General features: G+C 35.2%; 1 protein-coding gene across 1 annotated transcript; it reads right to left on the bottom strand.

Annotated features, from left to right (window-relative positions):
- Positions 1-3,860: 3,860 nt before the first annotated feature.
- Positions 3,861-16,221, bottom strand: LOC137390254 (proton-coupled folate transporter-like). The gene is made up of 4 exons (XM_068076584.1): positions 16,022-16,221; positions 8,697-8,962; positions 6,245-6,493; positions 3,861-5,451 (listed from the first exon to the last, which is right to left on the bottom strand). Exons 2-4 carry the CDS (start codon positions 8,940-8,942, stop codon positions 4,525-4,527), a joined length of 1,422 nt encoding a protein of 473 aa, XP_067932685.1. The 5' UTR covers positions 8,943-8,962; positions 16,022-16,221; the 3' UTR covers positions 3,861-4,524.
- Between the last annotated feature and the right edge of the window lie 1,917 nt (positions 16,222-18,138).

Genomic DNA, 18,138 nt, shown 5'->3' with positions numbered 1-18,138 from the left:
AGACCTCTGCCACTGTGTCTCATAATAGCCATAGCATAGCAAAGATATTAATGCCAATTTGCCTAATTTGATTTCTCTACAAGCTATTAGCTTAAACAACCAAATTTGTTATGAACAATAAAGTGAACAGTGATTGTTCCATCCACATCTTAAATAATATCACCTATTAAAAATAAACTTACACTATGAACAAATTTTTGTCTTAAACTAAAAGCGTGATAAATTCTATTTTTAGGGAAACCTATTACAATAGCAGCCAGTACCAGTCAATACCAATCAATACCAACCAATACCAACAAATACTAGCCAATACCAACCAACACCAACCAACACCAGCCAATACCAACAAATATTAACCAACACAAGCCAATTCTAAAGAATGACTTACATTTTATGCAACGCATCAGCCATTATTGTTATTTTATTTGCAGACCAACGTGATGAAAATGAAGACTGCTGACCAATAAATACAAGCAAAAAAACTGCAGTATTAGCCTTAGCTCTCCTTTCTAAGTTCTCTAATGAAAAGTCCATTAGTAAGTGTAATTAGAAAATGTAACTTAAATTAGTTTCAACTAATCAGTAATGTACACAATCAACTTAAAACATGATTCAAAGGAAAAGAAAAACAGGCTTTTGAATAGTCCTTATCAATCAACAATCCTGCAACAAAATGTTTCTTCACGCAGCGAATAGGCTAATCCTGTATGTGTTGCCAGTTGCTCACTGCAATAGTTCTTTAAAAGTAGGTAGCAAACACTGTTTCTTTAACTATTCAGAACAATGTTGCTTTTACGTGAAAAAATAAACATTGTTCTTTAGAACTTTGAGAAAAAATAATCTGATTTCGATTATGATTATGAGTGATCAAGTAGATTATGATTGAGCAGATCTCTTGTTATCAGTAAGCCTGTTAACAGAGTGTCCTTGATGCTTTGGAAAGCAATCAGGTCATTTACCAAAGTCTTGATGAAACATTTGAACCATAAGAAGTGTTGATCTTTAAGTATTCTGCTATATAACACATTGGGTTGTATGTCTGTAAAAATAGATTTTTTGTGCCAATTGTTAATAATCACAGTTAGCATAACAGCAAAAGCTTTAACTTGTTCAACTAAACCCTTTTTTAACAAATTTAGATGAAATTGCAAATGTGTGATGAACAATTATCTAAAATCAAACCAAAATGAAAAATTAAGAGTTATCTTCTCTTTAATATCAACATACAAATACCAGCAAACTTGCAAGAAAAATTGTTTCGTTAGAACATTTAGCTCACAGGCTATGAGTTTTTCTTGCAGAATCGTTTGTGACTAACTGTCTTAGCAAACTAGTTGGCCAGGGCTAAGCTAAATTATAACACTGAACTGGTTTTTGTGCTTTGAGACGGCATTGAAAAAATCATGAAAAAAGTCATGGCAAAAATGGCAAGCCTGTGTCAGGATTATCACATGACAAATGGTGAAATAATCTGGCCTTTGTTATTTATATTACTAAGCAATCAATAAACTTCTGCTGAAATCGTAGAGACAAAGATTTGTCTTCCCGTCAACTTGAAAGATGATTGATGCTGCTCTAGAGCTACTTGGGGACACTTGATCATTAAGAAATCATGTCTACATCGAGGTTTTCTTGTGAAACCAAGTTGCTGAAAGGTTGCACATAAAAGGGAGTAGAAAAGATTAGCTTGAAAAATGATAGCCGCTAATAACTGCATGATAATGAAGTTTGGGACAAAAAAGATTTTTTGAATTTGCATAGAATTTATAGTCAATTGAATCACAGTGCAAAACCAATTTAACCTTTTAGATATCATTGCCAAAATTGCAAATTTTACAGATGCCATCCATCCAGCAATACAATTTTTGGCATCAGTAACAGCTTGAATGTTATCAGAAGTGCTTGAAACTAGGAGCTGATGCTGCCAATGCTGGAGATTACAATAGCTAACACTATCGCAAGCCGTTGTTGCCCTTGTGTGCGTTTATTAATATTCATCAACAAGTTAACTGTTTTTCTATTGGAAATAGTGAAAGCTGTGACGTTATCAGCAATATCTTTTTAATGACTTTAGGTTTGGGTTCAGTAAATAGGCTTCATGTAAACAAACTACATTGTACATAGAGAATGGAAGATTAAGAATTGTCTTCCCTTTAATTTTATTGATTGAAAAAGAGCAGAGAATTTCTAAAAAAAAGTTAAATAAGACCATTTAGCTAACAGGCTGAGTTTCTTCCAGAATAACTCGTGACTGGCCGTTTGAGCAGTGTAGTGACCAGGGCTAAGCCAAATTATAACACTAAAATGGCTTTTTGAGCTTTGTGATGACATTGGACAGTCATGGCAGAAATGGTGAGCCTGTGTCAGGATTACCACATGATAAATGGTGAAATAATCTGGCTTTTGTGACTGATACTATGAAGCAGTCAAAAGGTTAAAAAAAAGTGATGAAAAATTGCAGAACTGTCACACAGCATTATGCCCATTTTTGTGCATTCAAGTCAAAACTCACTGAGAATGCTGAGAAAAACAGCTGGCAAATATTGGCACTGCTTATTTCTCTATTTAAAAACTACATGAGAGGCTTATGGTACTACTGACACAAATTTACACAAAAAAAGCTTGCAAGGTGGTCGAGGTGTATTGAAGGACATTTTTTCTGAATTTAATGACCTTGCAACAAAATCAGGAGTTTTATTTAACTTTTCTTATTCACAAGTTGTGATGCGCTGGCAAGAAACCAAAGCAACTTGAAAGTGTGATGTGATTTAAAAACAGATGTGTCTACACGAACTTACTATCTTTATAGACTCTTTAAAGCATTTTATCTATTTAACCTGCTAAAGTACTCTAAATTGTAAATTGAAGCTCCAAAATTGCAAACTTTGTGCATGTTTGTGACAGCCTGCCTATGTGAGAGTTTGGTCTTTGAAAAATCTGAGGACAGCACACAAACAAGTCAACAAGCTAGCACACAAATGCGTAAAACCTGGCTGATTAAAACATGGTGCTCGACATGGTTGATCTCGCGCAGCAGACTATGATACAAAGTGCCTGCAGCAAAAACAAACCGTGCTCAAGTTCTGTGAAAAGCACAGGTTAGGAGATTGCTCTTATAAAAAACTATGAAGTTTTTAGTTGTAACTGATTGCTATAGTTTACCAAGTAATAAATAAACACAATTACAACACAAGATAATATAAATACACACGCTACATATATATATATATATATATGCACTTTATTATTATTATGTTTCATAAATTTCTACACTAATGTTGACTTCATTCAGAAACGTAACCTTCATGTGGTTGTCTTTCTCTGACTGGCTAACTCGCTTACGATTGCTGCTCTGTATCAAAAACAAAATTTTTCCAAATTTTGCTAAAATATTTTAAAATTAGTGCTATGTTACCCGACTTTGTTTTAATATACTACTTGAAAAGCATTTCGATGTGATTACGATTTCTCAAGTCGTTACATTATAAATTTCAAGAACAGAAGGAATTCTTACAAATAAAACTATTTTGCAAAACATATTTGTTACTAATTTTGTCTGTTTCAAAGTTAGGCAGTATTTAATGCACTCTACAGCTCAAATACAACTGTGCGGCCTCAAATGAAATGGGCTTGTCATCCCTATTTGAAAGCATACAATGTTCTAGGATCAACACTTCAAGGTTGAACTCAAGTCTTCAATTGGTTTTGCACAAGCGAGAATTTGATTTTCATTCATCCAAAGAAGCAAGAATACATACAAATACACCAATTCCCCTTGTCGAGTCATTGTATGCAAAGTTATTTGTACAAAATTCAAAGATATACTTCAGCAATGGATGAGGATGATGTACGTAATAATGCTTGGTTGTTGTTGGCTATATTTCATCTCTAAAGATAAATTAGTAGTTAATAAATGTAGTTGTATATCATAATTACATAAACCAGAAAAAAACATCGAAATTTCATGGGCAACCACACCAAATTCTATGCAAAAATCAGACATGAACACAATGCATTGACAATAGCATATTAAATTGATATACACAAAAACAAGAAAAAAACATGATCACTGGCTATATGATTTCTTGGTCATGAGTAAGAGGTCATGGAGATTGACATGCATAGACTTTGGTCAATAACGAGTTAATCTAATCTTAATTGGTGAAGTCCAAAGCAATATTAGTAAAAGCGATATTAGTAAATGTTTGTATACTGGCAGATCAACAAATGAAAAAATTGCACAAAAGAGGCAAGAATTGCAGTCATTTAAAGTCTCCCACTGTCTACAATTGGGTGGATATATGGAAGACAGAAAACCATAATATAGCAACTATGAGACACTTGAAATCTAAAGAGAGGTAACTTCAGACACTGTTATCATAAATATGACAAAAGAAACTAGTGAAAACACTTGACAGAGTAAAAAAATGAACGCAATAAATGCAATAAGGAAATGCAGCTGTATAACATATCAGAACTACATAGCTGTTAACAGAAAACGCAGGAAATTAGAATACAAATGGATCACTCATCCTCCTCCCCATCCCCATCCTCGTCATCAGCAGCTTTTAGCCGATCTATTATGGCTACTAGAATCATGCCAGTGAGGGAGATGACACCCAAAAGAGCGAGATAGAAGGCGGGCCAGAAGAATAACGTGACTGCGTACAGCTCTTTAAAAACGGAAATGGCAAGCTGTCCCATAACGAATTGGGCGAGGGCAACATACGCAAACATCTGTCCGAGTTCATTTTTCGCGCACAACTGCGTTTGAAGAAAACGGATTTCTCCAGCGAATATGGTGACGGTACCGGTAAGAATACCGCCTATCCAGAGAGATTCTGGGATGACATGGATTGACATAATAGTGTAGCCCAAAGTGAGAAGAGCAGCAGACCCCATGAGTATGTCTGTCCGGTGAGGATTCGTGTACCTGTTAATCAACCATAAAATGGCTGGCCCTGCAATCATCTTCATAGCCTGTAGGATTGTACTAAACACAGAATACTCAGTTAGGCTCATACCGCGTTCTGTGATAAAATACAAGTAGGCATTGGCGGTGTACCCGCTGACACAGATAAAGGATGTGGCAAAAGCTGCAACAGCCAGATGGAGAATGAGACGTCCATGTTTTTCCCTTTTCTTGAACACACACCTCAGAGAGTCTAGAGTGCGCTGGGCGTTGATGATGTCTCTCCATTTATACTTGATAAGAGGCTCTGCCCGAGGCGGCTCGACTAGACCGAAGATGATGATGATAGGCGCTATAATGGTGATACCAGCATTTATATAGGTCATTATCATAAGACTCGTCTTCTCTATGACGGGACCATTGACAAGGCTCCCTACGAGCACTCCCATTAGAACAGTCCCTTCACACGTTGCCATAGCAACTGATGTCTTCTCCTTAGGAGTTACCTGCGCAACGTAACTAAAGCTAGTCATCAGCACCTGTAACAGACATCATAATATCTCCAACAACAGATACAACGCTCTCTACTTAGTCAACGAAAACCACAATAGATGGGTTAGCGGCGTGACAATATCGTCCATCATGTCCACAACTGCTTATTGTCAATCTCTCCAATGTCGTTGATTCCATCAGAAAAAGAGACAAATGGTTTTAGAAATCCATTATAAAAAATTAACCTACTCGCTGACATCTTGAAAATGTACAGGGCTCATATATAAGTCTTAGATAAAAGGATACCTGAAACTGTGATGTTCAACAGGAACGCCAACAAATTAAAGCTTCCTGTCTTACAGAAATATAGTTAGCAAGGTATTTAAATTACTCTCTCATATATCAAAGAGAAAACCTTGACCCAAATGAACTTCCTTAGTCTCTAAGCAACTAACCTCTAAAGTTATTTTTTATTTTTCTATCAACAAAATAAACGACTATTTAACCAAATTTTGGTGGCTAAGCTATGGAATTGTGCGCTAGTGTCCACAATTATAAAATGTGCACTTTATAAAGCATGCACTCCATAAACTGTTCCATGAAAAAACTACCATTGGTTAAAGTAAAGTTGTCTGCCCCTTAATAGTTTCACTAATTTATCCAGACTTTCCTGCTGTCATACCTTCCTTTATGCATTCGTTAGACAATTCCAATGATCCCTATTATTATGAGCAATACCTAAGTCACGGGGAATAAAAAAACAACAGCAAGCAAGCGGATGTGAAATTCAGTTCCCATTTGAAGCGCGTAAGAGTTTAACAAGCAGAGGGTGTGACTCACCATTGAAAAATTGCCGAGGAAGCTGGAGAGAAAGGAAGGGATGAACATGATCTCTATGGGCCAGTCTAGCAATTGCGGTGTAGCGAGCACTGCTAGCGAGAACGAATAGAGAAAAGATCCAATGCAGGGCAGCAGATAGGGGAGCTTGTGACCCACCCTGTCACAGTATGAAGATAGCATCAAGTTGACAATAACCGCCAGAGGAATTTGGGCCAAAGTCAGATAACTTCCCCAATCGGCTGTCTCTTGCTGAAAATTAAAAATACGACGCTTTATATCTTCAGAACTCTTAAGCTATCATCCTTAAATTAAAGATTTTAGCAATTTTTTGATAGATGAAGCTCTCATAGAAAATCTCAAAATGAATGTAATTCCATTACACAGTATGACAAAAAGTCATTAATAAGAAGTTGTCTTATCATTGACATATGAATCACGGAAAATTAATTGTTTCAATACAACACATAGCTAGGGGCTGCTGCAATGATAGGCCAACTAAAGCTGTGCTACTGCTGCAATGATATACCAACTAAAGCTGTGCTAACTTTTCAGACCAATATTATTAGTCAGAAAGAAGAGTTTGGGGGGGGGAGGGGGTAGAGGCTTGAATAGTTGAAACCTAATCTACGGTTGAAAGCTATCAGCATATAGTTGCCTTACTTGCTTACGATATCTAATGGAACCTAACTGAATCACTGTACCATAGAAACCTTAGGCTAATCATATATAATTTATTACACAAAACAAATTATTTGCGCATTAGCAACTTGAACGAATAGGATGTCTGATGATTATGTCACCATGGCTTTTACAATAGAACTTTATCAGCCATCAATTGAATGCAAAACTGCAAAATTCTAATGAAGAAAAGACCATGACGATGAAAAATGATGACAAACGAAAATCAAATAGCATGGTTGTTAGGTGAATTGATCGAACACAATGAACAGATGTCTTAGCACTAGCGAACAGCAAAAAATACACTCATTAAGAAACCAAATGGTGCTAATACTCTTCAAATTCACATGCATACTTGCGCTGAGTGGAAGAGAAATTGGACTGCAACAAAAAAATGATTTAAACAAAAAAATAGATAGTCAATACAAAAGGAAACAACTCCAGCTATATACCGACATATTTGCAGTTGCGAACAAAGACAAGTCTTACAATAAACCTGTTTCAAGTACATTAGCTAAGATTAGAACTAAAACTTTCCAATGATGAACAACCAGGGTTCTGCATATTTTTAAAATTATACATTACAGTCATACCTCGACATACGAGTGCTCCAACATACAAGAAAATTGAGATACGAACAAGTTACTGCCTTGAGATATGAGAAACCGTTAAGATACGAGCATACAGTTGTTGATGGCCATTAAATGGCCAAGTATGCGAGAGGCCGTTTTCAAGAACATCATCGCTCGGTCTCTCTCGTCAAATTAGTTTGAAAAAGGTTTTATAAGGTCGGAATAAAGTTATAGTGAAAGTGAAGCAAAAAGCGCCAAGTCGGAAACAATAAAAATTAAGACGATGACAAATCTAAAGCTAAGTTTAGTAAAAGATTAAAACTTAGCTTTAGGGGTGTATTTAGTAAGCTAAATTCATTTAAATTATATTCAAAGTTGATGTAGCGTCACAAAGGTTTAGTGTACTGAACGCGTTGCTGTCAAATCTCTGCCACACCGCCGTTAGCCACTACGTCTATCTCGAAGGTAAGAACTCCATACAGACCTGTACATATTAATATTATATTTTATTGCAGATAACCACTAAATAGTTAATTGTTTTGCTATGTGAGTGTAGATACCGAATTACAATTAAAAAATAAAAACATATTTTTCCATTGTAGTATCTTGTTTTACCATAAAATTATTGCCAATGAAGTAACATATATGTATAATGTATATATTAAGGTGGTTTTTATAGTATAGGAATGAATCAATTTGTATTTAGTTATTTTATATAGCAAATGTTGCATTGAGATTCAAGCGCATTGACATACGAGTACAGTCCCAGTACGCATTAAGTTCGTATGTCGAGGTATGACTATAAAATATATTTTTAATTTCGATAATTACGGACAAAATATTTAAAGTTTATTTCCAGGTCTCCTTAATGCAGATACAATGAGAACTGACACATTTATGTGTCTAAGCCTAAAGCTTGAGGATTGGGAAGAGGTGCATTAATCCTTTATAAATATTGTAAGCTGATCATGAAGGTGAATGAACATAGATTTTGGCTGATATGAACATGTATGAGCCATCGCAGATATAAGAGTCTTAGATATAAATATTTGAAACTGTAATGTTCAACAGAAACATTCGCAAACTAATGCTTCAAGTCTTCCTGAATGTTGCTAGTAAGCTACTGTATCTCATCTACTCTCTCATATATCCGAAATGTAACCTTGACCCAAATGAACTCGCGTTGTCTCTAAGCAACTAACCTCCAAAGTTGGGTGACTTTCCGTAAATGTACTGTTGTTGCAGAGGGTAATATTCTGGTACTTAATGACACAGAGCTTGCTGAGGATGAGAGCATCAACAACGATGAAGTTGATAGCGAACGGTATAAAGAAGAGAGTGTTAGCGATATACATAGTATACGCCGGCTCCCACCATGTTCTTCGCTTCACTTCTGTCGATGAAGACAGCTCAGTAGAGTTTATATTCACATACTCTGTTGTCGCCATTATGCTTCCGCCTTGACTCTCTGTAAGCACTGTATGGGTAACAACATAGCAAAAGGAGGTGCTATATTTAAAATTTTGGGCGACTAAGTGAACGACCACTCAAGTTAAATAGGTACAGCAGACGTCATGCTAGAGAGTAAAACAGTAGACTAGAAAAGAAAGCGCATGACTTGTTACCATGCACGCTCACATGACAAGCCAGTCCTCGGATGAGAGAAATGTTTGTTGACATATTGTTGGCATGGATCACTATATACTGTATATTGTTTCTAATCTAACAATGTAAACCAAAGTGACCTTGTTAATCTATATACCGGACTTGACCTCAGTGCTTCATGAATTGATTTGTGGTATACGGGTAAACCTTTATCTATGCAGCTATCATAGGCTCTGTGCCATGATCTATACCTACTAACTGTGACATGGGAGGTGATTAAATGGGACAAATATGAAGAACCATGAATGCTGGCCAAGTTGGACTGCGTAATGATCTATATTAACACTAAAAACACTTTTGTATTTGCAAATAAATAGGTTACCGTAGAAAACTCTTATTACCAATTGATAGCATGCCACACTCATTCAGGCTCTAACAAACATAACAGGAACCACGTTACCTCTATTATACTCAACCTACGTAACATGCCCTGCTCTTTTTTGTACGTCAGATACAGACTTTCGTAAAGCTTAATAAAAGTTTGTTGAGAATCCATACATTTTTTGCATGGTCAATTTTTAGAACATAAATCCATTCTAATAAAAAACCACAGCTATAAGGAATTTTGTTGGCATTAGATGATCAATAAAGATGTACTGAAACTAACAACAGTAACAAAAGCTAAATATTTGAAATACATTTTGATCGGTGATTTAACAGGTTCCCTTCTAATGCTTATTTGTATAAGAGTAAGACGATAATATTCAGTGTACAATTCCCATAATAAAACTATTTTTATAACAATGTATTTTCTTTTCATCACCCACTTATCGGGCAGGCTCTTCAATCTCAAAAATGTTTCATGCTCCATTAACGGTAGCATGCGTCTTACAGAAAAGCTTATATAACCAAAGTACTGAAAACAAGGAGGTAATCTAGATATGTACTCTATGAATTCAGTAAATGAACAATGATTGACACATGAATATAGTCAAATCTTTACTAAAATATTTCAAGTGATGAAATATTGAAATATTTCTACTAATAATATCCTCAACATACAAATTCTAATAAGTGACAATAAGTGTAAAATTTGAGCAAGTTGAATCTGGAAAAAGTAACATATGAGGATCAAAAATTCTAGTTAAACTTATCAGCAAAAATGAAAATAAAAAATATATATAAAAATAAATAAGCTAAATTAATTTAAAGTTCACCCAGTCTGTTGGAGTAAGTCACACACTCAGTATATCTAAAGTTCACCCAGTCTGTTGGAGTAAGTCACACACACAGTATATCTAAAGTTCAGCCAATCTGTTGGAGTAAGTCACACACAGTATATCTAAAAGTCACCCAGTCTGTTGGAGTAAGTCACACACTCAGTATATCTACAGTTCACCCAGTCTGTTGGAGTAAGTCACACACTCAGTACAGACGGTTCCCAACCTACGAACGAGTTACGTTCCGGACGGTTGTTCGTAAGGTGAATTTGTTCGTAAGTTGCTTCTGTGCTATATTTTGTATTATAATTTATGTTTAAGGGCTATATAAGTATATTGAAGGTTTATATAAGTATGTTTAAGGCTTGTATAATTAACCTGTATTGGTTTGTACTGAGAAAAAATATTTAATAAAATGGAAATAATACTTTGGTTGACGCCGGGCCATGACACTGCATTTCTTATTTATTGTATGTCTTGTCCTTTCTATTACATTGTTGTTTTAATCGTTATGCTATCACTTATCGTTGTTGTCTTATTTTTTCTATGTGTTGTCCGTTTATTATATCGTTGTCTCACTCGTTATGCTATTGTTACATCTGATATACCGTCATAACATTATCACTTATCGTCACTTAGATGGTTGTCATTCCAACGCGCTAACGGTCCTATTCATTCACCTTGTTAGCCGGTGTTCTTACCGTTTGCCGTTAGCCGGAACGGTTGATATTATTGTATATAAATGAGTGCGCCCATTTAGTTGAGCAGAGCAGATAGCCGTATGCTCCTCGGCTGGTGAATTTCCTTCGCTAATTAAAAGCACTTTAATTAATTACAGGCACTCTCTTATCTTTATTTATTAGTAGAGATCTTGCCAAGTAAAGGCCGGCAAATCTCTTTACAATACGTATGTAAAGTTCAAACAAATTTCAAACAAATAATTCGAAAGTGAATCGAGTTACGAACAACGTACATGCGTTCGTATGTACCGTTGTTCGTAACTCGAATGTTCGTAAGTAGGGAACCGTCTGTATATCTAAAGTTCACCCAGTCTGTTGGAGTAAGTCACACACACAGTATATCTAAAGTTCAGCCAGTCTGTTGGAGTAAGTCACACACAGTATATCTAAAAGTCACCCAGTCTGTTGGAGTAAGTCACACACTCAGTATATCTACAGTTCACCCAGTCTCTGAATAGTCAATACTACACCATCTGCTTGTCACTAAGCTGTAAAGAAACAATATGATGTGTTTATTAATTATTGCTATATTAATTTAGTGTTTGCTTAGATAAATTTGACATAATGTATTTGTTTTAATGCCATGTGTAAGCATCTGAAGTATTTATTAAATCATCATAGGCTTTTGAGCTGTGGAAATGATTACAGTGAATGTAAATGTATTATATGTACATAGAAATACTTGATCTAACATACAATAACTTTAACACTCAAAAGAGGTTTTGACACAAATTAAATTCATATGCAGAGATTTGAGTGTGATAAAACTAGTAAAACAGTATGACTCATCAAAAGTTGATAGTACTGTAACAATGTAGCCATTATGGCTGAATGGCACAAATATTTTGAGTTATTCTTGGATCACATGGGTGATTTTAGTAATAAGTTAGGACCATGAACAAATGTAAACCTGTGGCAAAGGACCCGGGTCTTGAAAAAAGCGATTAGGTGGCGCATATCTGTTTTGGTAGCCATTGAAATAGACGCAGAATAAATTTGAGGTTCAGAAACTTGTATTTTACTACAAATAGTTTTGTCTGGCTAGTTGTTGACAAATTTGGCTACTTAATTATCAACAAGTCCTATTCAATGCCTTGATAACCAAACATGAGTAAGTAATTCACGGCAGCACTGGTAAACTATTCTAATAATAGACTGCTTTAGACATAAGATATATGATTGCCTGCCTGAATAAGCTACCAACTCCACCCAAAGTAGAACATCACTTAACAGCCCAAATACTTCTACAAAAAATACAAAAAAAGAAAACCCGGTGTTACAAAGGATTTTCAAATAAACCATAATAAACCAATTGTAAGGTTGCAGCTCCATTGCATATTCTAGTAAACTGTCTAGAATTAGCAGCATCACCTTAGACAACATTTCTAGGCAATGCTCAATACCATATTACAAAACTCCGACAGTATATTGTCATACCGTTAATATCTATATATATATATATATATATATATATATATATATATATATATATATATATATATATATATATATATCATCGCTGCTCGTTGCATCCATGTACATTACTATAATGTCTATACTCTATTTCCAACAATTTATTCTTTTTTGATCTAACTGACACCATACTCCATACTAATTGCAGGTTGTATATGCACTTGCTATTGTTAGGTTGTTTGTAGTATACTAAGGAAATGCATTTGTCTACCCACAGTTTTTGATAGTCAAGCCATTCAATTTACACCATAGGTGCCTACGTACAAGTACAAGAAAACTTGACCTGGCAAGCGTAAAAAGTGTAAACCTAATACTATACTTGAAGATTTTTATAGCCAACTTATAATAACAAAGTTGAAAAGCAAAATACAGAAGCTAAACTTCGAAATTATTTTTGCGTCTAGTGTTTTAACTAGTGTCCTGACCATGGGCTAGCCCAGACCCGCACTCAAGGATTTCCACCACACCCACCAAACTCCACACACACAAAACACACAACACAAACAACAGGGTAGACTCACTAATTGCGGTCTATCGCACAAATATTCGAAAATACCAACAGATGCCAATTCTATCGGCCAAACACACCTACTAATGGATGAGCAACCTATTAATGTATCTGAATACCTTATATAAAATAGGCCAATCAAGTTCCGTAATGATTAATATCTATTTTTTCTCTGGAAATATATCTGCTCGCGATTTTTGGACAAGAATAACTAGGGTTCATCATACACCAAAATGTCTCTCACGGGTTCCGGAGGTAGCCCGTACTGTAGATTAAGTTCAGACGCCCGTTCGATTAAGTTCGAGTATATGGACGCCCAAACTTAATGTACAGTACGGGCTACCTCCGGAACCCGTGAGAGACATTTTGGTGTATGATGAACCCTGGATATTCATGGCCAAAAATCGTGGGCAGGTATACTTCCAGAGAAAAAGTGGATACTAACCATTATGTAACTTAGTTGGCCTATTTTATATGAGGTATTTGGATACATTAATAGGTTGCTCATCCATTAGTAGGTTGTTTGGCCGATAGAATTGACATATGTTGGTATTTTTTGAATATTTGTGCGGAAGACCGCGATTAGTGAGTCTACCCTGTTGTTTGTGCTTTGTGTGTGTGGGGGTTGGTGGGTGTGGCGGAAGTTCTTGAGTGCAGGACTAAGCTAGCCCATGGTCCTGACAGAAATATATCAGTCTAATGGAGGGAGAAGATAAGAACGAGAAAACTCTGAGCTGATTTTCCAACATTGCATGTTTTGCTTGCAGGTTCAAACATTTGTCAGCAGTCAATTGTCTTCATAAAAAGAACATTGAAAAGGGGAGAAACGACAACAAATATGAATAGTTACAAATAAAAACCTGAAAAAGACACGAAAAACTATAGAAGTGAAAATAAATTTACAGACTACCGACATGAATAAGGTAATAATTTATATTCTTAAAATGCTCTCACGCAACAGTATATAAACTAGCTAACAAAAACAAAGCAAATACAACAGAACAGAGATGTTTCATTTTTAGGTGCAGGTAAACAATCATTTTAACCAGATTGCAACAAAACTAAGGTCCTTCCTCGTTATAATGCGTTTTCTAACAAGCAAAAACTTAGAAATAAAAACTACCTTATTGATCATTAACCCACTCAGGACTGTTCCCGAATACCTCGGGAAGAGTTGTGCTCTCCAGGGCCCATTCCCGAAGTACTCGGGTTAAACTTTGATTTGCTCTATTGCTTAGCTGTTTAGGTACATCGGTTTTATTCATTCACCAAACGAAGTTTAAGAGTCTGGGCATCATTTTGATACCAAATATGTGATTGGACAAGAAAGTTTTAACTAACAAATTATGTGATAGATATCAACTGTTTTGTAAATTTGATGATCGCCATTTTGGAAAAGGTTTATCCGAACGATGGCAAAATTTTTAAGTGAATTAGATGCGGTAATCAGCTCAGGGGAGGAAAATAGCAACAAAAGTAATGTTCAAGAAGAAAATGAGAATTTTCTGTTGGAAGAAGGTAAGTTTTATGTGGCTATTTATATAATTTTACCGAAAAAAAAACGATTAAAAGCCGAACTTTTTCTTGTGAATTTCTAACAAACTTTATTCTAACAGTGTAAGATATGGATTTTTTTCATGATACACATGATTATAACATTTTCAATCCAATAAAATTTAGATCTTTCTGCAGCATGAACTCATCACTCTATTACCCCATAATAAACAATAGTTTTATGATTTCCTTGTAGAACTACAAGATATAAAAATTTCTTATTTCATTTATATCCAATTGTTCAACCCACAATTAGTCAAGCATATAGTTCTCAACCTCAACATCTACTATAAACTAGCCCCAACCACTAGGCTCTAATATTGGTCGATAGGGGACACTTACCACAGTAATCATCTTCATGACTTTTTGTGTTTATATTTACAGTATCAAAAAATATTTGCAATTTGTATTACCAATTGTTAGCTGCAGTAGACTACTTATTTTCAATTTGTTATCAGGTATTTACCCTGAAAAGCTACTAGAGCACAATTTTTTTAGGCTGTATCATATTTGCTACATGAAGGTGAAGACAGTCAAGGGCTTGTGAGTGATGATGCCGTTGATGATGAGCCTAGGGCTTCAACACCAATATCTGATGAATACTGCATCAACTAACTTATAATGGCAGCAAATATGCTTGTGTAGTTGGCATCAAATAACTCTCACCGTGTCATAATTTTTTAATGAACACACCCTTATTATACATGTATATATTGTTTCGTTTTCATGCATATTCATTTTTACTGTATTTTTTACAATATATTTTACTGTATTTTTACACCTATTGTTTTTGCTGGTAATTGATTGTCTGTTAGCTGGTAACTTGAGTATATTTTATGCATAATATATTCATAATAACCTCTGCAATGCATTTCAATATAAATTAACAAATTGTTTGATTATATAATTGATAGAACTGTCAGTGACGTAGTGTTGGTTAGAAGCTAGTAACACCTGTTCTATTGCTCGGAATTGAGAAATCTTTTTTTATTTGCTGCTGATAAAGTTTGCTATCAATCTAACATAGGTCCAACAATGTCAGTATCAAAAAACTGCTTGTGAGCTGCTACGAAACATGAAAAACAATTTTGATAAAAAAAAGGTTCACAGAATTATTAGAAACTGTGATCAGTAGAATTTGTAAAGGTGCACAAAGATTTATATCACATTGTAGCCTGGAATGTCTTTGTTAAGCTGCAAAAAACAAATCAAGATTATTTTAAAAATAACTCTAGTTATACACAATTTTGTGTAGCTCTATTTTAATTGTAAGGCTAGTGAAAAATTAATTAGGCTGGGGGAGCAGTCAACCAAAAACTAATTAGTTCTGAATGGGTTAATAAAGTTCTACTCGTTCTGCGCTGCCTTCCATCGCGCAAAAAATATAACGGCAAATAATCGAACAAAGGAAAACAAAACGACTGTACCTTATTGCTCGGTGTGCAAGCGATTTGCGACTCACGGTTCGTTAACAAGACAACTGGCACAGTAGCTATGTTGCATATTAAAAACGAATCGTCAATCTTGAAGCCAACAATTAATGGTTTCAGGCGAGTCTTTAGCTGTTTTGATTACAAAACAGTAGCTGTACTTATTGGAAAGGATCAGCATATCACTCATGTGATGAATAAGCCTGTGAGACGATGATCCCGTTAGCTAGTTAAAGACATTGCGTCTGTATAAACCGACGCATCTTAAATAGTTTATATAACCTTGGGTTATATATCCGTACTGGTGCGCTTCTGCTAGAAGACAAAGACATGACAAGAAACATCGTATGAAGCCGAGGCAATTTTTTTGCATCTATAAGCGAGTCCAGCTAAACAACGTAACATTTTGTTGAACGGTTGCAAGGTGACTAGTAAGCTAGATTTGTTATATACACACACACGTATATACTTTATTGCGCCACAATACCAATAGATAAGGATATATACGGTAACATGATTTGTTTATTTGATAATTTGTTTTGTACATATAGTTTCAAGGTTTAGTGACAGCTTTTGAGAAAACTAATTGATCTTAATTCGATATCTTTCGCAGTGAATCAAAATAGATTTACTGCTGGATCGCTCAAAAGCTGAGCCAAAACCTCAGTGAGGTTTATAAGCAAATTTAATTAACATGAAACAGTGCTGATTTTATGGAACAGCTGTCGAAGTTTTGATGTACTGCGTTACAAACTGCTTTCGCCGAAAATGTAGAGCGCAACTGGCTCTTGAATCGTTGCAGCTCAATCCGCTAACAAACCAAGTTAGTAAAAAGAAGCTAATATTTTGAGTTCACACCAAAACATCGTCATCCTATTTTATTGCTATGTGCTAATCGCTAAAAAATTGCGAGCGAATTTTTGTGAGCTTAAGCCTGATTACAACTAGAAAACATTACATTACTCATACACAATTAATAAATATACGATACATTGCCAATGCTACTATGAATTAAGCGGGCATTTTTATGAATCAAATAATGAACTGATTATGCTAGAATGTTTTAAAAGGTAAAGGAAAAGAAACCATTTTGGTTGCTCAACTGTATGTAGGAGATGATAATTCAATTCAAGAAATCGGTCATGACTCTCTTGAAAGCGTTATGAAACATCTGTTTTAATTCGGTGTTAATTTGGCCTTGCTATCATACAAGTTAATTTTTTACATGGATGTATATGATCTCTCAAAGCCTGTAAAAGCCAATAGGGTAATAACTTTTTTGTTCGTGTCCAAACTTGAGAAATCATTTAGAATTTAAATGAAAGTTGAGTAAGGATATAAATGTAAAAGCATCGTGTTAGAATTTTATTGCGGAGGAAAGCTACATGCAAGTTTATCAATAAACACAAATAGCTAATTGACTAAGCTGTAAAACAATACGAGTAAATGCAGTAACACTGAAGTAACTACTAAAGTTTGAAACAAGGCGTAGTGAAATTTCGTGAAATTACTAGTAACCTGAATCGTTCTACTAATTTTGAATAAAATGTTGAACTGTGTGGTTTTATATTTAGCTTGCTTGTCTGATGTTTGACCCTATGACTGCACATAAACATCTGTGGTCGATGACAATTGCACCTTGATAGTTTTTTTCCTTTTCTTGGCTTACACCTTATCCTGCTGTTACCATTATTTTATAATTTGTCTAGTGCAGTTGATAGTGTGTGTTCAATAAAGCTGGTTATACAGTCAGGGAAATAGCACCATTTGCTACAAGTTATTTCAATAGGTTATGGGCCCAGACACTTATCGACAAATGAATATAGATGAATTTAATATCGAACGATTGGACAATGGGTTTCTCAAACATGGAATTTCCAAGTGAAACATCTTCTCTGAGCGAAGGACTTATTCGACATTATTGAAGGTACTGAGGAAAAGCCAGCAGACAGTGCACAGGCAGAGGTGAAAGGTGGCTTATCAGTCTAAGGTGAACAATGCCTTCTCTACTATTGCGCTCTCAATTAGTACGGATCTTATATATCTTATTTCTGACACAGAACAGAAAATCTAGCTACCGTGTGGAAAAAGCTTAAAAATCACTTCAAAAGAGA

This window comes from Watersipora subatra, chromosome 3 (assembly GCF_963576615.1).
Source record: "Watersipora subatra chromosome 3, tzWatSuba1.1, whole genome shotgun sequence".
In the NCBI taxonomy this organism is placed as follows: Eukaryota; Metazoa; Bryozoa; class Gymnolaemata; order Cheilostomatida; family Watersiporidae; genus Watersipora; species Watersipora subatra.
Note: the sequence above shows the minus strand (reverse complement) of the source record. Positions and strands in the feature narration are given on the sequence as shown.